Below are 25,958 nucleotides of genomic sequence, written 5' to 3' on the forward strand. Positions count from 1 at the left end.
ATTACTTTGTTAGAGAGGTGTCTGCGAGGGAGGATCATGTTGAAATGTTTGATTTTAGAATGATGTCTTGTTAATTTTCTTTTTTGAAACTGCATGAAGGCTACTTATATTGGGCTCATAATCATTGTTTTATTTCTCCATTTTCACAAAACTGAGATAACCTCAGGCAAGGCTACATACTACATGCTCATTGCTTCTACGCAATATAATGATTGATTATAATGTTTTTAATTTCTTACTAACTAGATCTTTTACTCCTATCTATGCTATTAGTTGGAGATGTTTGGTCTAGTTGGGTTGTGTAAGTGTTTTATGTTTCCAATTGGATCTTTTACTCCTAACTTTGTTGATGTTTGGCGATGTTTGGTCCAGTTAACCTTTATAGAGTCACAAACCCGGATCCGGGATCCCCCCCATCAAAAAAGCTGACTAGCATAGCCTAGCCTAAAGCCACAGGGATATCATATAATCAAATGTTCATGAAATCACAAGTCCAAGACACCAAATGAAAGATACAGATCTTATGAATCCAGCCATCATTTCCGATTTTTTTAATGTTTTACAGGGAAGACAAAATATGTATTTCTATTAGCTAACCACCATAGCAAAAGACACAACTTTTTTTTGTCCACCATTTTTTTCCTGCATCAGTAGCTATCACTAATTCGACTAAATAAAGATATATATAGCCACTAACCAAGAAACAACTTCATAAGATGACAGTCTGATAACATATTTATGGTATAGGATATTTTTTTTTAGAAAAATGTGCATTTTTCAGGTATAAATCACAGTTGTACATTGCAGCTGCAATCTGAAATAGCGTTGGAAGCAGCCGGAATAATTACAGAGACCGACGTCAATTACCAAAATACTCATCCTAAAACATTTCAGAAAAATACACAGCCTACAGCAATCGAAAGACACAGATCTTGTGAATCCAGACAATATTTCAGATTTTCTAAGTGTTTTACAGCGAAAACACAATATATCGTTAGCTCATGTGGTATGCTAATATAACATCACCCCAGCATTGAATCAATGCAAAAGGGATGATAACGTTATCGCCACCAAAATATATTAATTTTTTCACTAACCTTCTCAGAATTATTCAGATGACAGTCCTGTAACATCATATTACACAATGCATATAGAGTTTGTTCGAAAATGTGCATATTTAGCATCACAAATCGTGGTTGTACAATGAGAAAAGTAGCTAAACTGGGCAGAAAATGTCGGGCGACATCTTAGAGAGTGACTTAGTCTAATCATTAAATAATCATAAACTTGACTAAAAAATACAGTGTGGACAGCATTTGAAAGACAAATTAGTTCTTAATGCAATCGCTGAATTACATTTTTAAAATTAACCTTACTGCGCAATACAAGTTGCGCCAAAGCGAAGCTACCCCAAAAAAAATGGCAGCTTATGCGTTTACCATTTTTCAACAGAACAACGATTTATCAGCATAAATAGTTCTTACTATTAGCTGAGCTTCCATCAGAATCTTGGGCAATGTGTCCTTTCTCCGGTCTAATCGTCTTTTGGTCGAAAGATGTCCTCTTGTCCTGTCGAAATGGCCAGTAACGTTCGGCATGTACAGGGAAAGTGTCCAACTCTTGAAAGTGCGTCACAAAGAAATGCCAGAAAATCGCAATAAACTGATATAAACTGAAATAATTTGGTTCAAAATAACAAGATTATGATGTCTTTAAAGCTTATATCGAATAAAAACATGACCGGAATTATCTAAGGAGCTAAAACCAGAGCTTCCACAACGATATGCAAAGCTCCTCTTCGCGCCCGAGCGCAGATCCCAAAGAATGGCCACCGTGATTCCAATCAATTTATAAACTTTGGGAATTACACAGAGACTCCATTTCAAGTCTCCCTATTCGCTGACACCCAGGGGAAGGCGTATGCAGTGCATCTCAACCAATAGAGGACAGGCAAATTAATACACAGGTCTCAGAGCAGCCAGTACAATTCTGAATTCTGACATACACATAGGAAAATCGCTCTAAGTCGAGTTCTGTTTCACCCACAGACATAATTCAAACGGTTTTAGAAACTAGAGAGTGTTTTCTATCCAATACTAATAATAATATGCATATTGTACGAGCAAGAATTGAGTACGAGGCAGTTTAATTTGGAGACGAATCTGGACTATGTCGAAATGGCACCCCCCTAGTGGCAAGAAGTTGTATGCTTTATTCACATTTGATAATCTTTTTGCCCATCTTTGGTATTGGCCTTCACCATCTTGATGTCCTTTTAGTATAGTTTGTGGGACTAATTAGTCCCAGAGGAGGGATTTGTGGGAGTAAATGGTACCTATAGGGACAGATATAATGCTATAGAGCAAAGACAGGTGTACATCAGACCACAGGAGGAGAAGGCGACACTTAAGTGCATAGGACAGCTGGACATACTAATGTTAGAGGGACACATAGTCTACTAGTCCTAATAAGGACAAACATACCAAAGAGCACACCAAGCTAAACATAAGTACGAAGGCCAAAGACATAGGCCCATAGGATAGATGGATATATATTATTTTTAGGACATGAAGGGGCCCTGCCACCATTATAACTTAACTGAAAGCAGATATGGGCGTTATTGGGTGTAAACAAGCAGGAAGCTTAAACTAAAAGATAATGGTGGCAGATGGACTGAGGGAAGGAACTTCATTTGCATGTGGGATGGACTCATATGCTGTATGTGTATAAGAACAGAGCGAGTGCTTAGGGTCTGTGGTTGTTCCGCGGACCAGCACGGCTTATGATATTTCTGTATTAAAAGCCTTTATTGAATTCACAAGTTCTTGTAAGTGTTATATTTGTAAGACGATTTTCCACACAATACATATAAATATATGGATGAGCAATGAGAGAGCAGCATAGGCAAGATGCAATAGATGGTATAAAATACAGTATATACATATGAGATGAGTAATGCAAGATATGTAAACATTATTAAAATGGCATTATTAAAGTGAATAATGATCCATTTATTAAAGTGGCCAATGATTTCAAGTCTGTATGTAGCAGCCTCTCTGTGTTAATGATGGCTGTTTAAACTTCTTATGGCTGCAATCCCCTTAACGGGATGATATGACAACAGCCAGTGAAAGTGCAGGGCGCCAAATGTCAAAAAGTTCCGTAACAGTCAGTAGAAACATGTCAAACGATGTGTTGAATCAATCTTTGGAATGTTTTTAACATAAATTTTGAATAACGTTCCAACCGGAGAATACCATTGACTTCAGATGTGCGATGGAACAGAGCTCCCTCTCATGTGAACGTGCATGGTCAGAGCATGGTCAGGTCATGGTAGACCTGACTAATTCCTGTCTCCTCCGGCCCCACTTCACAGTAGAGGCATCAGACAAGGTTTTACAGACTGTTGCCATCTAGTGGAAGCCGTAGGAAGTGCAAACAGATCCATATCCCACTGTGTATTCAATAGGGGCTGGGTTGAAAATCGACCAACCTCAGATCCCACTTCCTGTTTGGATTTCTTCTCAGGTTTTTGCCTGCCATATGAGTTCTGTTATACTCACAGACATCATTCAAACAGTTTTAGAAACGTCAGAGTGTTTTCTATCCAATACTAATAATAATATGCATATATTAGCAACTTGGACTGAGGAGCAGGCAGTTTACTATGGGTACCTCTGGGCACCTTTCATCCAAGCTACTCAATACTGCCCCTGCAGCCATAAGACGTTTTAACAGTGATGGCCTTGAGATAGAAGCTGTTTTTCAGTCTCTCGGTCCCAGCTTTGATGCATGTGTACTGACCTCGCCTTCTGGATGGTAGCAGGGTGAACAGGCAGTGGCTCGGGTGGTTGTTGTCCTTGATGATCTTTATGGCCTTCCTGTGACATCGGGTGGTGTAGGTGTCCTGGAGGGCAGGTAGTTTGCCCCCGGTGATGCGTTGTGCAGACCGCACCACCCTCTGGAGAGCTTTGCGGTTGTGGGTGATGCAGTTGCTGTACCAGGCGGTGATACAGCCCGACAGGAGGCTCTCAATTGTGCATCTGTAAAAGTTTGTGAGGGTTTTAGGTGACAAGCCACATTTCTTCAGCCTCCTGAGGTTGAAGAGGCGCTGTTGCGCTCCTCTGTCATTGTCACAGCTGTGCATATCCCCCCTCAAGCCGATACCATGACGGCACTCAAGGAACTTCACAGGACTTTATGCAAACTGGAAACCATATATCCTGAGGCCGCATGTATTGTAGCTGGAGATTTTAACAAAGCAAATTTGAGAACAAGGCTACCTAAATTCTATCAGCATATTGATAGAATACTACTGCTACTCTAACTTCCGCGATGCATACAAGGCCCTCCCCTACCCTCCTTTCAGCAAATCTGACCACGACTCCATTTTGCTCCTCCCTTCCTATAGACAGAAACTCAAACAGGATGTACCCGTGCTAAGAACTATTCAACGCTGGTCTGACCAATCGGAATCCACGCTTCAAGATTGTTTTGATCACGCGGACTGGGACATGTTCCAGGTAGCCTCAGAGAATAATATCGACGTATACGGTGATTCGGTGAGAGAGTTTATAAGGAAGTGCATAGAAGATGTTGTTCCCACTGTGATTAGGTACAAGAAAGGTGACTGGGAATATGGCCGAATACAAACAGTGTAGTTATTCCCTCCGCAAGGCAATCAAACAAGCAAAATGTCAGTATAGAGACAAAGTGGAGTCGCAATTCAATGGCTCAGAAACGAGACGTATGTGGCAGGGTCTACAGACAATCACGGACTACAAAAGAAAAACCAGCCAGGTCACGGACACTGACGTCTTGCTTCCAGACAAACTTTAGCTGATTTAGCTACTTCAGAACATCAACACAAGCAGACCAGAAATAGACAAGTTTTTCTTAGGAAGTTATTTGATTGGTGTGAAGTCAAATCCAAACTGGCCCCCCTTGGAGGTTGTTTTGCTGCACCAGTACAACCCACAGTTGAGCTCAGCTCAATGCTTATTGGCTAATTATTTAAAAAATTTAACAAGGGAGGCCAAATGCTTTTGGCATCAATCAAATGCTACGGCGGCAACATGTTATACTCTTTCGGTCCAGACAGCATCAACTACATGGGCTACACATACTGAGACAGAGGGGTGCTGTTTCCATCGCTCGGATGATTTCAGCCTCTTGCAAATTGACACAAATATTAAAACACAGAGAGAGATGAAAAATGAATAACAATAATTTATATATTTTTATTGGTCAAATATTTGGGAAAACTGGCTTCCCTTCGCATCCATCCATTTGCTATTGCTATCTATTCAGGAAGGCCCTCACAAATCTGTCAGTAAAATCCCTTCCCATGAAACAGAGAACACACTCTGTCCTGCTGAGTTTTGATCAGGGTTTGGAACCGGTTCAAGGAACAGAACCAGAACCGAGAACAAAAGATAACCGTTATTGTAAAAGCATGGGAACCGGTTAATAACGTTATTTTACGTTCTGGGCATTTATTTCCAGTCCCACAAAAAAATGCAACAAAGTGCCCATGCAAAGCCCTCACTGTCACTCAGAAACATATTCCAGTGTCTGCCTGCCACCTGAAGATCTTTGCCTTTGTATGTGTGTAGGCTACCTGCCCCTCCCCTCTTGCTGACGCATGCATAGTCTAATGTAGCTGCTGATGTTACAAGCGTGATTCAAATTAAGGAGAGAGATTTTTATTAGAGAACAATGGATTAACTTTTTCAAAGCTAGTTAAGTATACTATAGTTATCATGTTTCACATTGGATTTATTAACTTCAAAAAAGTAAAATATGTTTTTATTTTATTTCTGGTGACGCTCTGCACACACAAGCTTGTTAGCAAGCTAGCTTATTAGCTAGCTCTGGTCTAGCTCTCGAAATCTGTAGATGGCATTATGTGTCACGATCGTGTGGAGGAGAGACGGACCAAAACGCAGCATGTGGAAAATAAGCCATCTTCTTTTATTTTACTACGAAGATGAACATGAAACGAAACACTATTACAAACTATACAAAAACAACAAACGACCGTGAAGATATAAACGTAGTGCACACTAACAGGCTACAAACGTTCAACATAGACAATTCCCCACAACCAGCTAAAGCCTATGGTTGCCTTAAATATGGCTCCCAATCAGAGACAACAATAACCAGCTGTCTCTAATTGAGACCCAATTCAGGCAACCATAGACTTTCCTAGATACCTACACTCAACCATAGACACAGCTAGACTACTATACTAAACATAAACCCAACTACTCTAATAAACCCCCTAAACCTTACAACCACCCTAGACACTACAAAAACCACATACATTCCCCATGTCACACCCTGACCTAACCAAAATAATTAAGAAAACAAAGAATACTAAGGCCAGGGCGTGACATAACCCCCCCCTTAAGGTGAGAACTCCGGGCGCACCAGCACAAAGTCTAGGGGAGGGTCTGGGTGGGCGTCCGTCCACGGCGGCGGCTCCGGCACTGGTCGTGGTCCCCACCCCACCATAGTCACTACCCGCTTTCGTAGCCTCCTCCAAATGGTCACCCTCCACATTAACCCCACTGGATTAAGGGGCAGCACCGGACTAAGGGGCAGCACCGGACTAAGGGGCAGCACCGGACTAAGGGGCAGCACCGGACTAAGGGGCAGCACCGGACTAAGGGGCAGCACCAGGATAAGGGGCAGCACCAGGATAAGGGGCAGCACCAGGATAAGGGGCAGCACCAGGATAAGGGGCAGCTCCGGACTGAGGGACGGCAGCTCCGGACTGAGGGACGGATCCTGGCTGGATGACGGCTCTGGCGGATCCTGGCTGGATGGCTCTGGCGGATCCTGGCTGGACGGCTCATGGCTGGCTGACGGATCTGGCTGCTCATGGCTGGCTGACGGATCTGGCTGCTCATGGCTGGCTGACGGATCTGGCTGCTCATGGCTGGCTGACGGATCTGGCTGCTCATGGCTGGCTGACGGAGCTGGCTGCTCATGGCTGGCTGACGGATCTGGACGCTCATGGCTGGCTGGCGGCTCTGGCAGATCCTGTCTGGTTGGCGGCTCTGGCTGGTCATGGCTCGCTGACGGCTCTGGCTGGTCATGGCTCGCTGACGGCTCTGGCTGGTCATGGCTCGCTGACGGCTCTGGCTGGTCATGGCTCGCTGACGGCTCTGGCTGGTCATGGCTCGCGGAAGGCTCTGGCTGGTCATGGCTGGCGGAAGGCTCTGGCTGATCCGGTCTGGCGGAAGGCTCTGGCTGATCCTTTCTGGCGGAATGCTCTAGCGGCTCCTGTCTGGCGGAAGGCTCTAGCGGCTCCTGTCTGGCGGAAGGCTCTGTAGGCTCATGGCAGACGGGCGGCTTTGCAGGCTCATGGCAGACGGGCGGCTTTGAAGGCTCAATACAGACGGGCAGTTTATGCGGCGCTTGGCAGACGGACAGTTCAGACGGCGTTGGGCAGACGGGCAGTTCAGGCGCCGTTGGGCAGACGGGCAGTTCAGGCGCCGCTTGGCAGACGGGCAGTTCAGGCGCCGCTTGGCAGACGGGCAGTTCAGGCGCCGCTTGGCAGACAGGCAGTTCAGGCGCCGCTTGGCAGACGGGCAGTTCAGGCGCCGCTTGGCAGACGGCAGACTCTGGCCGGCTGAGACGCACTGTAGGCCTGGTGCGTGGTGCCGGAACTGGAGGTACCGGGCTAAGGACACGCACCTTCAGGCTAGTGCGGGGAACAACAACAGGGCACACTGAGTTCTCAAGGCGCACTATAGGACTGGTGCGTGGTACCAGAACTGGTGGTACCGGGCTGAGGGCACGCACCTCAGGACGAGTGCGGGGAGAAGGATCAGTGCGTACAGGGCTCTGGAGACGCACAGGAGGCTTGGTGCGTGGTGCCGGGACTGGAGGCACTGGGCTGGAGACACGCACCACAGGGAGAGTGCGTGGAGGAGGAACAGGGCTCTGGATACGCACTGGAAGCCTGGTGCGTGGTGTCAGCACTGGTGGTACTGGGCTGGGAACACACACCACAGGGCTAGTGCGAGGAGCAGTAACAGGACGCACAGGACTCTGGAGACGCACAGGAGGCTTTGTGCGTGCTGTAGGCACTGTCTTAACCAGACGGCTAGCACGCACCTCAGGACGAGTATGGAGAGCTGTTCCCGGTGACATTAAATCACCAACACGTTCATTCGGACGGATGCCGTGCCTCATGCACCAAACCAATACATCCCTCATAACTCTCTCCTCCAATTTCTCCATTAACTCCTTTACTGTCTCTGCGTCACTCTCCTCCAAATCCGCCCTCACCGGCTCCTTACGGTAAGCAGGAGGAGTTGGCTCACGTCTCCCGACTGACCCAACTAAACTACCCGAGAGCCCCCCCCCCAATAAATTTTTGGGTTTGACTTACGGGCTTCCAGCCTTGTTTCCTTGCTATCTCCTCATATCTCCGCCTCTCTGCTTTCGCTGCCTCCAGCTCAGCTTTGGGGCGGTTATATTCTCCTGGTACTTCGCGGTCCAGAATTTCCTCCCAATTCCAATAGTCCTGTGTAGGTGGGTCCTGTTGTTGTTGCACACGCTGCTTGATCCGATGTTGGTGGGGAATTGTCTATGTTGAACGTTTGTAGCCTGTTAGTGTGCACTACGTTTATATCTTCACGGTCGTTTGTTGTTTTTGTATAGTTTGTAATAGTGTTTCGTTTCATGTTCATCTTCGTAGTAAAATAAAAGAAGATGGCTTATTTTCCACATGCTGCGTTTTGGTCCGTCTCTCCTCCACACGACCGTGAAGATATAAACGTAGTGCACACAAACAGGCTACAAACGTTCAACATAGACAATTCCCCACAACCAGCTAAAGCCTATGGTTGCCTTAAATATGGCTCCCAATCAGAGACAACAATAACCAGCTGTCTCTAATTGAGACCCAATTCAGGCAACCATAGACTTTCCTAGATACCTACACTCAACCATAGACACAGCTAGACTACTATACTAAACATAAACCCAACTACTCTAATAAACCCCCTAAACCTTACAACCACCCTAGACACTACAAAAACCACATACATTCCCCATGTCACACCCTGACCTAACCAAAATAATTAAGAAAACAAAGAATACTAAGGCCAGGGCGTGACATTATGTGTAATGTAATGGAACTGAGAGTCATAATCAAGGGCTAGTTCTGGTCCAACGTTAGTTAATCAAATCAAATCTAATCAAATATTATTAGTCACATGCGCTGAATACAACATGTGTAGACCTTACAGTGAAATGCTTACTTACGAGCCTCTAACCAACAATGCAGTTAAAAAATATGAAAAATATGAATAAGAAATAAAAGTAATAAGTAATTAAAGAGCAGCAGTAAAATAACAATAGTGAGACTATATACAGGGGTGTACCGGTACAGAGTCAATGTGCGGGGGCACCGATTAGTCAATGTAATTGAGGTAATATGTACATGTAGGTAGAGTTATTAAAGTGACTATGTATAGATGATAAAAACAGAGAGTAGCAGCAGTGTAAAAAGGGGGGGGGGGGGGGGGTCAATGCAAATAGTCTTGGTAGCCATTTGATTTGATGTTCAGGAGTTTTATGGCTTGGGGATAGAAGCTGTTTAGAAGCCTCTTGGACCTAGACTTGGCGCTCCGGTACCGCTTGCTGTGCGGTAGCAAAGAGAACAGTCTATGACTAGAGTGGCTGGAGTCTTTGAACATTTTTAGGGCCTTCCTCTGACACCGCCTGGTATAGAGGTCATGGATGGCAGGAAGCTTTGCCCAAGTGATATACTGGGCCGTACGCAGTACCCTCTGTAGTGCCTTGCGGTCGGAGGCCGAGCAGTTGCCATACCAGGCAGTGATACAACCAGTCAGGATTTTTTTTTTTTTTACCTTTATTTAACCAGGAAGGACTCATTGAGATTTAAAATCTATTTTTCAAGAGCGTTCTGGCCAAGATAGGCAGCACCAAGTCATTACAAAAATTACAGACAAACAACATAAAAAACTACAAGTAATCTAGTAAAAACCATAGAATTCACAAGAGTATAACAAAATTCAAAAACAGCAAATTAAAAACATTGACAGGTCAGGGAATCAGTCTCAAGATCATTCATCAGTGATTTAAAAATACCAATCAGGACAAGTTCTTCCAGTTTAAAAGTATTTTGTAAGGCGTTCCAAGACGATGGCGCAGAGTACATAAAAGCCCTTTTACCAAATTCAGTTCGGACATTTGGAACAGTTAGCAGGATAAAGTCCAGCGAACAAAGAGAGTACCCACCACATTTCTGAACAATAAAAATGCCCAAATAAAAAGGTAGTAAACCCAAAATGGCTTTATAAATAAAATTATACTAGTGACGAGCCTACGAGTGACTAGAGAAGATCAGCCAACCCTGGTATACAAAGTGCAGTGGTGCGTAAGGGTTTTGTAGTTTAAAATAAATCTCAAAGTGCCATGGTAAAGGGTGTCGATTGATCTCAAACACTGAGCGGAAGCATTCATATATAAAATATCCCCATAGTCTAGTAAAGGCATAAATGTAGCTGATACTAGCCTCCTTCTGGCTTCAAAAGAAAAACAGGCCTTATTCCTAAAATAAAAACCCAATTTCAGCTTCAATTTTTTTGTAAGTTGTTGAATATGCAATTTAAAAGAGAGGCCATCATCAATTTAAATTCCAAGATATTTATATGAGGTTACAACCTCAATCTCCTTGCCCTGACAGGTAGTAATAGGTGAAAGGTTCAGAGGTCTATTTCTTGCTTTAGAAAACACCATTAGTTTAGTTTTGTCAGTACTGAGGATAAGCTTCAATTGACACAAGGTATGTTGAACAGTATAAAAAGCAGTTTGCAAGTTCTGGAAAGCTTTTGTAAGAGACGAGGCACAACAGTAAATAACAGTATCATCAGCATAAAAATGAAGTTGCGCATTTTGGACATTTTTGTCTAAATCATTTATATAAATAGTGAATAAAAGAGGACCAAGTACAGAGCCTTGGGGCACACCATTAAAGACAGACAATTTAACAGACATAAGCCCATCAAATTGAGCGCACTGAGTTCTATCAGACAGATAGTTAGCAAACCATGCAACTGCATGCTCTGAAAGACCTACACTCGACAATCTCTGCCGTTAGTATAGCATGATCAACTGTATCAAAAGCCTTAGAGACATCAATAAAAAGTGAGAGACAGTGCTGTTTTTTGTCAAGGGCTTCAGTGATATCATTTAAAACCTTCATGGCTGCTGTAATTGTGCTATGCTTCTTCCTGAAGCCCGATTGGTACATCGATAAAATAGAGTTAGTAAATAAAAACTCTTTTAGCTGTTCACAAACAAGGGTTTCAAGTATTTTCACCAGTGGTGACAGCTTTGAGATTGGCCTATAATTATTTAAAAGAGTTGGATCTCCCCCTTTTAAACGTGGTAGGACAAATGCTGATTTCCAGATTTTCGGAATTTCATTACATTCCAGGGTTAGATTGAACAGCTATGTAAGTGGTTCAGCTATGAAATCAGGATGCTCTCGATAGTGCAGCTGTAGACCCTTTTGAGGATCTGAGGACCCATGCCGAATATTTTCAGTCTCCTGAGTTAGTTAGGCTAACTCTCTGATGTTCAAAAGACATTCAAAGTGCCTTCATGGAAGCCGCTCCTCCGTAGGTATCATTCTGTGGTCTTAATTCAGGTAATGCATGTCATAACAACAATATGCCCAGCGCTTCATGCCCATCCTCACCTTCAAAATTTCAGTCGTATGTCGCACCCTACACTACACTTGTCTGTCCAATGCATGTACATAGCTTGCACGGTCCACTGCTCTATCCATTGGTGAAGAAATTTAATGTCGAGCTAAATGTAAAAAATATATACAGTATATATTTCTGAAGTTTAAAAGGGAACAGAAAGGAACGTTATTTTTTGGGAGGTTTGAACCGTTTCAGAATTTTACTTCGCTGGTGGGAACAGTGGAACAAAAGAAATGATGGTTCTGTTCAGAACAAAACTATTGGAAAATATTTTTGGGTTCCAACCCTTGGTTTTGATGCAGTCTTTACCCGACAAAGTCAGGTTAGGATGTCATTTATCCCGTGAGAGCTTTTGTCCCGAACCCATTAAGGTGTTTTAGGTGCCAAGCTTATGATCATGTTGCAGCAGTGTGTAGGAAGGAGATTCCTAGATGTGAGAAGTGTGCAGGAGGGCATGAGACAAAGTAATGTGTAGTATCTGTTGAAAAAGATGTGTGTGTTAACTGTAGGGGTAAACAGAACGGAAAACGCCGCACACTGCTGCTCATGCTCCCAGGTGATATTTATTTATGACAACATTTCGACCCTTAGGTCTTCATCAGGTATCCATCATATACCATTGATACCTGATGAAGACCTAAGGGTCGAAACATTGTTATAAATAAATATCACCTGGGAGCATGAGCAGCGTTTTCCTTTCTGTTTCCGATGAGTTTGCCTACAACTCCAGCACCTGCGGAAAGTACCTGGATGTGCATATGTTCTTCAGCTTTTGTAACTTTAGGGGTACACATGGTGCTGGAGATCCGTAGTGTCCAGTTTAAAAAAAAGGCAGGTTGAGATTGCCAGGATCAGAGTAGTACAGAAGGTGTCGTATGCTGAGGCACTGAAGAGAGTAGTAGAGGGAGATGGGTCCAGGGCGAGGGATCCTAAGAGGCTCCTTGTGAATAAGCCAAGGCCAATAGTTAGCATTCATAGCCATGGTTATCAACTTTACCGCGGAAATGGAACGTATATCACATAAAAATAGATGATGTGGTGGCAGCTGCAGAAAAGTACTTGGGTGTATGAGATTTTACTGCAGAAGAGTTGGCCTGGTGTTGGATGAGATGGAATAGTGGTGAGGGTGTAGTTTAAAAAAAATGTATTCTTTATTTAACTAGGCAAGTCAGTTAAGAACAAATTCTTATTTACAATGACGGCCTACCGAGGAACAGTGGGTTAAATGCCTTGTTCAGGGGCAGAACGACATATTTTTACCTTGTCAGCTCAGGGATTCGATCAATGCTCTAATCTTTTTTTTCACCTTTATTTAACCAGATAGGCCAGTTGAGAACAAGTTCTCATTTACAACTTCGACCTGGCCAAGATAAAGCAAGGCAGTGCGACAAAAACAACAACACAGAGTTACACATGGGATAAACAAATGTTCCGTTTATAGCACAATAGAAAATCTATATACAGTGTGTGCAAATGGAGTAAGGAGGTAAGGCAATAAATAGGCCAATATTAGCGAAGTAATTACAATTTAGCAAATTAACACTGTAGTGATAGATGTGCAGATGATGATGTGCAAGTAGAAATACTGGTGTGCCAAAGAGCAAAAAAAGTAAATAAAAACAATATTCAACTAACCTGCCGCCCCAGGTTAGACGGTAGGGCAATTTTTCTTCCCTTTTCCCAGTCCCTTTTCCTTTCCCTTTTTGTGTCACATCGTGTAATGAATTCACACTCCGGAACAGTAGGCAGAAACACACGGCCAGATAAGAGAACTACAGTAGATGACTAGGAAGGCTGCGACTGGCCTCACACTCCAGTACAGTTGGGGGCGCTGTATGCGCCTTTCAGTTGGTTGCGATCGGCCAATACCGTAAAGAAGAAGAACAATCCGTTCCCATACTGCAATGCGTCAATAATTTGATAATGTACCAAAATGGTGAGGAGTTTCTATGTGTACATCCATTTGTTCTATTTTGTATGGTGTACATATAATACATTTTGTGTTGCAGTGGCTTTTATTATTATGCAGTGTTTCCTGTAGGTAGCTAGAGCTGAAAACACAGACAGGAAACGGTATTGGGCTCAAGGCCTTTGAGGGCTAGCACTGCTTAGCTCGCATTATTTTCAGTTGGCTAGCGAGCTATAGTAGCTATATGCTTATGGCCAACGTTGGCTAGCTAGCTGTATACATATTATATTGTTGTAGTTTATATTGGTAGTTAGGTAAAGGTCTATACATATCCCACAAAAAAAATGCATCCCAATAGCCCATGTAACACCACTATGCAACAGTAACCTGTTGAAGTTAGCATGCAAACAATTAGCAAACTAGACAGGCAGGATATAAGCATGTTTTGTGACCACTGACACTAGCCCAAGCAGAGACCTTAGAGGATAATAATCTATGACCCAAGCATTAGTTTTAACAGTTACAGCCAACAAGTTGAAAAAGATAAATGTGCACATTGAACTAGCTATGGCTATTAACATATGATTATTATTTTTAGACACTGATCTACAAGGCACTGATGGTTCAGGCATTCTTGGGAGTCCTGATGTACGCAGACGGATCCCCATTAAGCTGCTATCCAAGCAGCCAGTCAGAAGCAAGGCTGTTAACCACTCACAGAGACCCTTAAGCAGACTCCCCTCCAAAACCCAGTCTAATGATGAAGGTAAGCATGATGGTGGCTTGAAGGAGAGAGAAGCACATCCAGAATTGCCATTCATGCCAATTGTATTCCTTAATGTTCTAGAGGGCTTTGGGTTCAAGCAGGAAGATAGATTTGAGCGCAAGTCTGGAGATGCGTTAGGCAACCAGAGGAGGTTCCCTCAGCCCCTGTTCTGGGACTACAAAGTAAGTGTCCATTCTCTATTTTTCTTCTAAATCATGGTTACTCCTCTAATTTGTTGCGACCCAAAATAACACTATCATGATGTTGCAGGCTGCATATTGTGTGTATTCTTTCAGAGACAGCTAAATGTGAAAATATTAGTTTTGTCTCTTCAGCTGAATCTGGTTGGCGAAAAGGACGACACGCCAGTTCATTTCTGTGAGATATGTGGCCTTCCCATAAAGCTCTATGGACGCATGGTAAGTTTATGCCTCCTTCCCTCACTAGGAATATTTCTGCAAGTAACTATAATCCACACTCTTTATTCATTCATTTTTATGCCTTGACACCACAGTAGGTTGGTGGCACCTTAATTGGGGAGGACAGGCTTGTGGTAATGACTGGAGCGGAATCAGTGGAATGGTATCAAATACATTAAACACATGGTTTCCATGTGTCTGATGCCAATCCATCTACTCTGTTCCAGCCATGAATATGAGCCGTCCTCCCCTGACCAGCCTCCTGTGCTTGACACTTGGCGCTCATGTGTGCTAACATTGTTCCTCTTCCACAGATTCCCTGCAAGCATGTATTTTGCTATGATTGTGCCCTGCTCCATGAGAAGAAGATGGAAAAGATGTGTCCAGGGTAAATTGCCTCTCAAACCTTTGCCTTCGATTATACTGTACAAGTTAAATTAGTCATGAACTGTTGTGAGCCATCTCCCTCACATTGTGAGTGCACAGTCTAGTCTCTCTGTTAATTCTCAAAGCATGTGTTGATGTAATGCGTGTGTTGTCGCTGGCTCCACTTCCCTTACTAAACCCCTGAGATTAGTCTCACCCTATACAGCTGCACAGATCCGGTCCAGCGGGTCGAGCAGTGCCTGCGGGGCCTCCTCTACATGTGCAGCATCGTTCCGGGCTACAAGCGCACCTACTTGTCCCAGCGCGACCTGCAGGCCCATGTCAACCACCGACACATGAGGGCAGCCAAGGCTGCAGGAGGGGGCATCCTACCACGCCTAGAGCCCTTGCATCCACAACTGGCCTCAGAGCCACCTGACCACCACCGTCGGCTACCACTGCCCCACCTGGCCAAAGGACACCCCCTCATACCGCCACAGCTGCAGGGACACGATCCCTATGGCCAGCCCCCTCCCGCCTCGCCGTCAACCCCCTCCTCTGAACTGGGCCCCTCTGGTCTCCATCGCCCCCCACTGGGTCAGGAGACGTTCCGCATTGCCACGTTGACTACTCGCAAGCACAGCAACCTCATCACTGTGCCCATTCAGGATGACTCTGGGGACTCGCCCCTTCCCCAGCCTGCCCAGGGCATGCCCCCTCCCCACCCCCATCAGGGAGACTACCCTGGCCAGCCCCACCACCTGATGGCCCTCCCACCCCAGCAGCAGCACTACGGCCCACCCCCTCAGCCACCACCCACCCTCAGCCACCCTATGCAGCACCTGCCTCAGGGCTCCGGGACGCCTCATCTGGTCTACAACCAGGTCCCTCCCATGTCCTCAGGCCTGCCTCCTATCACCCCACTACCCAGACACATCATGGGCCAGATGCCTCCCTACATGAACCACCCACCTCCCCCAGGGCCCCTGCCCCAACACGGTGGTCCTCCTGTTAACACGCCCCCTCCCCACCACTACAATCCAAGCTCCATGCAGCAGGATCGGGGCACTCTCAGCCCGCCCTTTAATCAGCCCGGAGCACTGAGCCCAGGGATGTGGCCAGCCCCCAGGGGCACTCACCCGCCCCGCATGCAGGGGCCCCCACCCCATGGCCAGATGCCTGGTCCTCCCCAGCACCCAGACCAGTCCCGCTACCGCCCTTACTATCAGTAACCTCACCCAAAACCTAGTTCAGAGTTCAGACATTGCATTGTGTTGATTAGTTTAAATATGGAGCCTATATGAGTGAGTGGAACTAATGACAACCTGAAGTGAGTCTACAGGTTTTCTGAATATCTCAATAGATTTTAGAAATAATTTCTGTTTTTGAATTCTCATCAAATTAATTGTGAAAGACTGAACTTAATTTTTCTGAAATCAATCATTATTCAGACACATGGAAATGTTATTTTGTCATTTTCCAAAGATGTCATAATGCCTGGTGAATTTTTCAATGGGATAGAATTTGATTAAATGTATGGTTACAAAAATGATTTAATGTGTTTGGTACATTTTGTGGAGGCATTGGCCATTCATATTTTGGGTGAGACGTTAAGCAAAATTAATGTACTGATGCTATGAAAATAATGATCAAAAATACCTGCCATTTCTGAAATGTATGCAACTGAGTTTTTTACCAAATTTTATTACAATAAAGGTTGCATACCCCAGTTTGATCATGTTATTGTGGAGGACCTTGTAGGCGTATATTTTACACTGTTGGAACTTTGTGGATTGTGATTTTCAAGATGCGAATAAATGCCAATGTTTGTTGGTACAGGTCCGGAACTAATGTTATAAAACACGCTTCCTCCAGGCCTAACTATTGGAAGGACACATTTCTTGAGCTATGATTGGCCAGAAAGAAGCACGCTAGAAGAGCGCACGATAAATTCGATATTTGCTCAGCTTTGTAGCTAGCTACTGTAGTTTGATTGTTTATTGAACTACAGTTTAAGTGGCCCTGGTAAAGTCTTCCAAGTTACAGAAAATGACCACTTTAGTTCTTGATAACGGAGCTTATTCGGCCAAAATTGGATACAGCCACGAAAAAGTCAGGTAACATTAACGTTACAAGCTATGATGCTAGCTAACAAATATAACTGGATAAACATACAGTTGTGCTTTTTATTGTTGGATGTTTTATAGAAAAAAATGCATTATTATTGTGACCAATTTCAAGGGAATAATCAGATCGGATGGTTAAAGCTTCAATCTGTGATTCGTTTTTCAGCAAAACGGCAGCTCCGTCACTTGTTTTGGTATAGACGGGTTGGTTGTTTAGCAACAACTATGAGGCAAAACAGACGGGATTGGCTTAGATTGTTGACAACGTGTAAACTATATTTCGTCTCCAATGTTTATATTAAACATAAATACATTTCCACAATGAGCACTTGTCTCTCAAATACATCGTTACTTGTTGGTTAACTAGATTTTATCCATATTAGAATTGACATGAAATCAGTCAGAACAAGACAGGATGGTATCAACAGCAAGATTAAAGTTGTTGCAACCAGTCACTTACGATTCCCCACATGGCAGTTTGTCATTGTTGGTAGCTATCTGGCCATCCAGAATCACAACAACTCATGGATTTCTGCCCCATTGATGCGTGTACATCTTTTTCCTGAATTTGTCAGCTAACCCATCTATACAGATGGGGCTAGGGAAATGAGCTCCCTCTCAAATTCATAGACTGTTCTCTAGCTAGATGCAAGGACTGACACTTCATGACATGTACATGATATTTTGAAGCTTTATGTTCTTGTTTGTAAACAATGGAGTAATAAAACCTTTCATTTGGGTAATAGAGAAACAGTCGTACTAGCTCATGGGGCATTTATAACTTATAATATTCTTCAATAATCAATGGGAAATATCAATAATAATCATACCTTTAAATGAGTATTTCAGGATTTTACAACTTGATTTTAGATGGTTCCTCACCCTGAAAGTTGTTTTCGAACCAGGAGAAATTGTAATGCATGGTTCGGTTTTCTTTAAACAGCCACTGCAAACTTCAGCTAACTTAAGCCACTGCAAGTTAAGATCAATGGAAGTGATAGGGGCATGTGGGCATACAAAAAATGAATCTAAAGTTAAAATAAAAAGACCAAATCTAAAGTTAGTTACGTTTGTAGTGGCTGTGTAAAGAAAACCGAACCATTGATTACAGTTTATCCTGGCCCATAGACTACTTGCAGGATGAGGAACCATCTAACATTAAGTTGTAAAATCCTAAACTACCTCTTTAACCGGCAGACCTCTTCGATTTCAAGCAGAGTGCTCTTGTTTCTCTTTTCCCATAGCGTTATCCCAAATTGTCAGTTTCGCTCCAAGACGTCAAGGTTGAAGACTTTTACCGCCAACCAACTGGATGAAATCAAGGATCCCTCAGGACTTTTCTACATTCTCCCTTTCCAAAAGGTGCGCATGTGATCTGGCCGTGTCGTCCAGGGGGTTGCACAGCATCTTGCCAGTAAATTATTCCTAGGCTTGGCGGACAAAAGGGGCACTGCATCCGAAAGACTAAAATGCTTTTTATTGTCTGTTCTGTTGCAGGGTTACCTTGTTAATTGGGATGTCCAAAGAAAAGTGTGGGATCACCTCTTTGGAAAGGAAATGTTTAAGGTGCTGTTGATCCAATGTGTTGTGATTAATGATTTTCCACAATTAGCTGACTCACAAATGTTGTGTAAGTAACCCTATGGAATTGAAGATGGGTAGAGATTGATAACAGTGGGGAAGAAGTTGCAATGTGTATGTTATGGCTGCAGGTGGACTTTGCAGACACCAGTGTAGTGATCACAGAGCCCTACTTCAACTTCACCTCCATTCAGGAGTCCATGAATGAGATCCTGTTTGAGGAATACCAGTTCCAAGCAGCTCTCAGAATTAATGGTGAGTTCAATGTACTCAGTAAAGGACTTCCCCAGTGGCCGAAGGCTTGTGTGTTTTCAATTAGTAACTATGCTAGATCTAAGATATCTATATTTTGATCTTATACTGTGACTGAATGATAAATTCAACCCAATGCAAGTTAAATTATGATGATACAGACCTGGCTGTGATAATGGTAGAAAGTATTCCTACTTGGCTGTGTAATGCGGATGTCCTCTGTTTCAGCTGGATCCCTGAGCGCCCACCGCTACTTCCAGGTGAACAACCAGGAGCTGTGCTGCATCGTGGTGGACAGTGGCTTCTCCTTCACCCACATAGTCCCCTACTGCAGGGGGAAGAAAATGAAGGATGGGATATGCAGGTTAACACTATTGCTATTCAACATTAACAGTGCAAAAAAGTTACCAAAAATAACAATAATTTTCAAAAACGTGCCACGACATGATTCAAAATGAGTTTGGAATATTTCAGATTGCAATTGTATTATATACACCTTTTACCAAACCCGTAACCTCCACATGGATGTCTTAAAAATACATATTTTATGAAATATGGTAGCCTTTGGTGTTATTTAGTTGTGCTGTGCCCTAAAGCTAATGCGACATGGTTTTGGGACTTAGCTATTAGCATGTAGCACTATTTTTAGTTGACAATAGTTTCATTTTGTTTCCCTTGGTAGGATCAACGTAGGAGGCAAGCTACTGACCAATCATTTGAAGGAGATTATTTCATATAGGTAAGATTGTCATGTCAAACTGGCATTGACTATTGTGTTCATAGTTTTGTACAGCTTCTCCAATGTCACGTGTTTGTGCAGAATTGTAATTGATATAATTTTATTGCGCTGAATGTCCTTCCTCAACAGGCAGTTGCATGTCATGGATGAGACCCATGTGATCAATCAGGTGAAAGAGGATGTGTGCTATGTATCCCAGGATTTCTACAAGGACATGGATATAGCACAGTAAGGACATTTTCATTTTTATTAGAGCATCGTCTTGCCTGCTAAACTAGACACAAGTCTGTATGTGCATTTCTAAGGACTGTTTTTTTATTTAACATTTATTTAACTAGGCAAGTCAGCTAAGAACAAATTCTTATTTACAACGATGGCCTACCGGGGAACTGCCTTGTTCAGGGGCAGAACGACAGATTTTTACCTTGTCACCTCGGGGATTCGATCCAGCAACCTTTCGGTTACTGGCCCAACGCTCTAACCTGCCGCCCCAAACTTGTAGGCTACTATTTAATTGAAGCAGTTATGTCAGTAGACGAGTGAGTGTTGATTTAAAGGTGGTGATCAACTCTGTTTGCAGGTTAAAAGGAGAGGACAACACAGTGATGAGAGATTATGTGCTACCAGATTTCAGCTCCATCAAGAAGGGCTTTTGCAAGGTATGGATTCTTCACACGCATTTATTTGAACCCACTTTCCGTTCATTGTTACACCTAAACTCAGCAAACAATAAACATCCTCTCACTGTCAACTGCGTTTATTTTCAGCAAACTTAACATGTGTAAATATTTGTATGAACATAACAACATTCAACAACTGAGACATAAACTGAACAAGTTCCACAGACATGTGACTAACAGAAATGGAATAATGTGTCCCTGAACCAAGGGGGTCAAAATCAAAAGTAACAGTCAGTGTGGCCACCAGCTGCATTAAGTACTGCAGTGCATCTCCTCCTCATGAACTGCACCAGATCAGTTCACCAGTTCTTGCTGTGAGATGGTACCCCACTCTTCCACCAAGGCCCCTGCAAGTTCCCAGACATTTCTGGGGGGAATGGCTCTAGCCCTCACCCTCCGATCCAACAGGTCCCAGACGTTGTGTGCATGATTTCCTGCAAGACAGGAATGCCATGGATGTCTTCCATATAATGCACAGCGTTGAGATTGCCTGCAATGACAACCAGCTCAGTCCGATGATGCTATGACACACCGCCCCAGACCATGACAGAACCTCCACCTCCAAATCGATCCCGCTCCAGAGTACAGGCCTCGGTGTAATGCTCATTCCTTCGATGAGAAACGCAAATCCGACCATCACCCCTGGTGAGACAAAACCGTTTGTGCTCATAGGCGACGTTGTTGCCAGTGATGTCTGGTGAGGACCTGCCTTACAACAGGCCTACAAGCCCCCGGTCCAGCCTCTCTCAGCCTATTGCAGAAAGTCGGAGCACTGATGGAGAGATTGTGCGTTCCTGGTGTAACTCGGGCAGTTGTTGTTGCCATCCTATACCTGTCCCGCAGGTGTGATGTTCGTATGTTTACGATCCTGTGCAGGTGTTGTTAGTGGTCTGCCACTGCGAGGACGATTAACTGTCCGTCCTGTAGCGCTGTCTTAGGCGTCTCACAGTACGGACATTGCAATTTATTGCCTTGGCCACATCTGCAGTCCTCATGCCTCCTTGCAGCATGCCTAAGGCACGTTCACACAGATGAGCAGGGACCCTGGGCATCTTTCTTTTGTTGTTTTTCAGAGTCAGTAGAAAGGCCTCTTTAGTGTCCTAAGTTTTCATAACTGTGACCTTAATTGCCTACCATCTGTATGCTCTTCGTTAACGACCGTTCCACAGGTGCATGTTCATTAATTGTTTATGGTTCATTGAACAAGCATGGAAAACAGTGTTTAAACCCATTACAATGAAGATCTGTGAAGTTATTTAGATTTTTACAAATTATCTTTGAAAGACAGGATCCTGAAAAGGGGACGTTTATTTTTTTTTGCAGAGTTTACATTACAATTTAAGGAGGTTGTGGATGGAGTAGTCCCCTGTTCTCTGACCATCCTCTGTGTCTCCCCCAGCCAAGAGAGGAGATGAACTTCACAGGGAAATACAAGACCGGAGAGCAGATCTTGCGCTTGGCCAATGAGAGGTTTGCCGTCCCAGAGATGCTCTTTCACCCCTCAGACATCGGCATCCATGAGATGGGCATCCCTGAAGCGCTAGTCAACTCCATCAACAACATGCCAGAGGGTAGGAGAAAGAACAATCATCACACTTTCACTCACAGTCATACAAGAGATTGAACAGGTGAAGAGGTGTCAATGAAATAAAATGTCATTTTCTCTCCTGTTTCCTTGTATAGAGATGCAGCCCCACTTCTACAAGAACATTGTCCTCACTGGGGGTAACACATTGTTCCCAGGGTTCAGAGATCGGGTGTACAAAGAGGTCCGCTCCCTCACCCCCACCGACTTCCAGGTTTCTGTGCTGCAGCCACCCAAGTGAGTGCACAGGCAGGGTCTATTTAGAAGAGTGAAGAAGAAATAAACTCTAGAGTTTGCAACTACTTTTCAAGGCTTAACATTTTTAGTTAGGGAGTAAAATCTTATCACCGATTTGTAAATTAACACGTTACCTTTCTCTGTCCGTAGTCCAATCTCCTACCCATGGGAAGGAGGCAAGCTCCTGGCAGAAAACCCAGACTTTGATGAGATGGTGGTCACTCGCGAGGACTATGAGGAGAATGGACATTTCATTTGTGAAGAAAAGTTTGATATCTAAAGGACTTTAGTTGTAATAATTTGTTTCACAAAGGTCATTGGGCAGAGAATGGCTGAAGCAACTACAGCAGATCCAACAATTACATTTAAAAAAACTGAAAATGTAATTGGAATTCAGATTTCTAGTACTGTTATTGGGATGCAAACTTTACATTCTTACACGTCTTCGGCTGTCATTATAAATGTGTGAACATTGAATCACAGGTAGTGTCCATCAAAGGAGTGTAGAACTTACCAATTCATATTTACCACTGGGTTTGCTGGCAAACCATAAAACGAAATTCTAACTCAATACAGTAACAAACCACCCCTAAAGCCCCTCACTCATCATTAAATTGCTCCAGTGAGTTTATTTGCTAAATAAACACATTCCTCAAGAGTCTGTTAGATGTTGATCATTATTTCCCCCCTACTTACAGATTCAACTTTACTATCAACTTTCGTAGAATCAACTACTGTCTGGGGAGAAACTGATCTCCTGAAGCGGGATCATGGATCCATCTGTGTCATAGAAGAACGGATATTGATTTCTATGAGAATTAAGGTTCTATAAAACTTTCTCTGCAGGAAAGGCTCGTTCTGAGCCCATTTGTTCAAATGTTACATCTGGCACCTGACTAAAGTGGCTGTTATTTATTGACACATGTAAGAGGTCATGCATGCTTATGACAAGATGCATTACAGCCACATCTTAATGCATTATACCTGTTGGTGTAACATAATAAATAACCATGGCAAGAATAGGTGAGAAATCCAAATTGAGATCAGGTACTGGTGTCTTTAGTCATGTGACGTCTACTGTTGCTTAACAACAGACCTTGTGTGTAAAGATGGCAAACAATTACTTATTTGAGGAAAGCTAAGAAACAACTGTCTGCATTATATAATGGCCTGAAGCATTATATATGCTGTTGTTATACTGTTATGCTGATTAGGCTTATATTGTTACCTGTGCATAGAAGGCACTGACATATCTGTACTTTGTACCAAATGAAACTGGATGTAGCTGGTAGTATGATATCAGTTTCAACTCAACTCCAGAATAAATTGGTGGCTATGAGTGATCATGGAAATATGGCAAGTTTTTGCATGCCTTCCAGTCATGGTAAGTCCTACATTTTCAAAGAGAGACAATGCATGTTTTTGTATTTTTGACATAGACACCAGCAATACAGTATAATGTTTGTAGGAAGCAGGAAAAAACTGTTCATGATTTGCTCAAGTTTCATATTGCCAATGCTCATGTCTGGAAAGGCAACCTGAGATTGCTCTCTTTCTCTGTGACAGGCCAAGCACTACCAGAAGTCAAGATTGTGCTTCTTGGCAACAGAATCTCTGGCAAGAGTTCCTCTAGAAATACCATCCTGGGTATAAAGAAATGTAGGCAAAAACAGTCAGTTGCACAAAGCAGTCAGTTGCACTACCAGCTACACTGTATGTTGGTCACAGTGATCGAAACACCAGACTGGAGCAGTGCTCCGACAGTGACCACTCCAAAATGGTTTAAAGAAGAGATTCAACATAGCATTTGTCTGTGCCGTCCAGTGACATACGTATTCCTCCTGGTAATCCCAACCGATGAGCCATTAAGAGAAGCTGATAAGAGAGCAGTGGAAGAGCACATGGGTCTTTTCAGTGAGATGGTTTCGAGACATGCCATCATCCTGTTAACATATGGTGATGGCCTACAATAAACAACAATTGAGCAGCAGATTGAAAGGGAGGGTGACAATGTGAGAACAAATATCAAGTTCTTAGCAATATGCTCAAAGCGGAAAATACTCGGAAGTTGTAAAACTTCTGGAGAAGATAAAGGAGATGATGGAAAGAAACAGGTAAATAATAGCCACATTTATCTAAATGGTTAGTGTCAATAAAGAACCATATTGCCACATGTTCTTTGTCAATTAACTTGTCTCAAGTCTCAACAGCAGCAAGCGTTTCAAAAACATTTTCTGTTTTGTGCCTACTTACCCAACCCTAAACTGTGTCATATGGCTTCCAGCACTTCATCTCTTGGGATCTGAACGCAGGACAGTACTGCTGGGAAAGACTAAAGCTTTGAAGAACTCCGCAGGAAACAGTCATCCTGGGCAGAGAGGCTTTTGAAGCTACTGGAGGACGAACTCCACATTGTGAGAAGAAGTTGGGTAAGGTGGCAAGTCGCCAGCTAACTAGTCGACACACCGGGCAGGAGGAACAGATCAATCCAAGAAACCCCAAACTTAGATAAGTGGGAAATAGTGCATTGTGTGTCAGTGTGTTCTCAGGGGCCCCAAGCTTTTATTTTGGTCATTTGGTCCACTTAATGGCTCATTTTTAGAAACACAACGGAGAGCAGTAGTGGAACACATGGAACTACTTGGTCGAAACGTACGGAGACACGCTAGTGCTGTTCACTACAGAGAACCCACTAGAGGACATTAAGCAGAGAGCATTAAGCATGGAAAGAGAAGGGAAGGCTCTCAAGTTGCTCTTGAAACAGTGTGATCAAAGGCATCATGTGCTGAACTTAAATGGAATGATCTCCCTTAGATCACAGAGCTTCTGAGGAAGGTGGAGAGGATGGTGATAGGAAACGGGATTACAGTAGGTTTTACAAGACCTTGAAGAGGAGAGCAGCGATTGACAAAGGGAAACAGAGGATGTTGAAAGTGCAAGAGCAACGAAATATGATCAAAGAAAAAGTTAAGACCAGTGCAGTGGTCCATTTGCAGTAGACCCACATGACTACTGTGGTCTTTGACCCCTTCCCTCTATTAGCTTAATTTACCTTTGTGACCGAGGTATCACACATTAATAATTCAACCATTTGAAGAATTTATTTCCAAAACGCTATATCCACCAATTTTTCACATTTGTGTTTTGTAATCAGAAATTATTGCTTATTTGTGTGTAAAATATTACTGCTTTCAGACTTGTAATTCATAGATATTAGATGTGTACGAAAATACATTTCTTTGCAAAATGCTATATATCCATTGTTTAGCTGAAATGGAATGTTTTTATCCTGTATATTTGACTGTGATATGTGGTTGTCTCACTATCTTAAGATAAATGAATTTACTGTAAGTCGCTCCATGCCATTGAGCAGCACATTGAAAGTGACGGAGAGGCCCTACAATGGCTCATTGAGAAATGTGTTTTCAATAACATGAACAAAACCAGGTCACAGAGCTATTGGAGAAGAAGGATGAATTGGTGGCAAAGAACAGAGGTTGCCACACCAGAAATTAGGATGTAGATGATGAAGAAAAAACGAT

At 43.3% G+C, this 25,958-nt stretch overlaps 2 protein-coding genes across 2 annotated transcripts; both read left to right on the plus strand.

The window, feature by feature from the left end:
* Positions 1-13,656: 13,656 nt before the first annotated feature.
* Positions 13,657-16,945, plus strand: LOC139584525 (E3 ubiquitin-protein ligase Hakai-like). Its single transcript, XM_071416496.1, has 6 exons — positions 13,657-13,692; positions 14,264-14,431; positions 14,513-14,613; positions 14,767-14,850; positions 15,165-15,238; positions 15,428-16,945. Exons 1-6 carry the CDS (start codon positions 13,680-13,682, stop codon positions 16,446-16,448), a joined length of 1,461 nt encoding a protein of 486 aa, XP_071272597.1. The 5' UTR covers positions 13,657-13,679; the 3' UTR covers positions 16,449-16,945.
* Positions 16,946-17,102: 157 nt separating this feature from the next.
* Positions 17,103-23,077, plus strand: actr6 (actin related protein 6). The gene is made up of 11 exons (XM_071416495.1): positions 17,103-17,333; positions 18,587-18,704; positions 18,840-18,908; positions 19,055-19,178; positions 19,404-19,539; positions 19,858-19,914; positions 20,044-20,142; positions 20,495-20,573; positions 21,994-22,165; positions 22,278-22,416; positions 22,567-23,077. Exons 1-11 carry the CDS (start codon positions 17,266-17,268, stop codon positions 22,694-22,696), a joined length of 1,191 nt encoding a protein of 396 aa, XP_071272596.1. The 5' UTR covers positions 17,103-17,265; the 3' UTR covers positions 22,697-23,077.
* The last annotated feature ends 2,881 nt before the right edge of the window (positions 23,078-25,958 follow it).

Source organism: Salvelinus alpinus, chromosome 9 (genome assembly GCF_045679555.1).
Source record: "Salvelinus alpinus chromosome 9, SLU_Salpinus.1, whole genome shotgun sequence".
Lineage (NCBI taxonomy): Eukaryota > Metazoa > Chordata > Actinopteri > Salmoniformes > Salmonidae > Salvelinus > Salvelinus alpinus.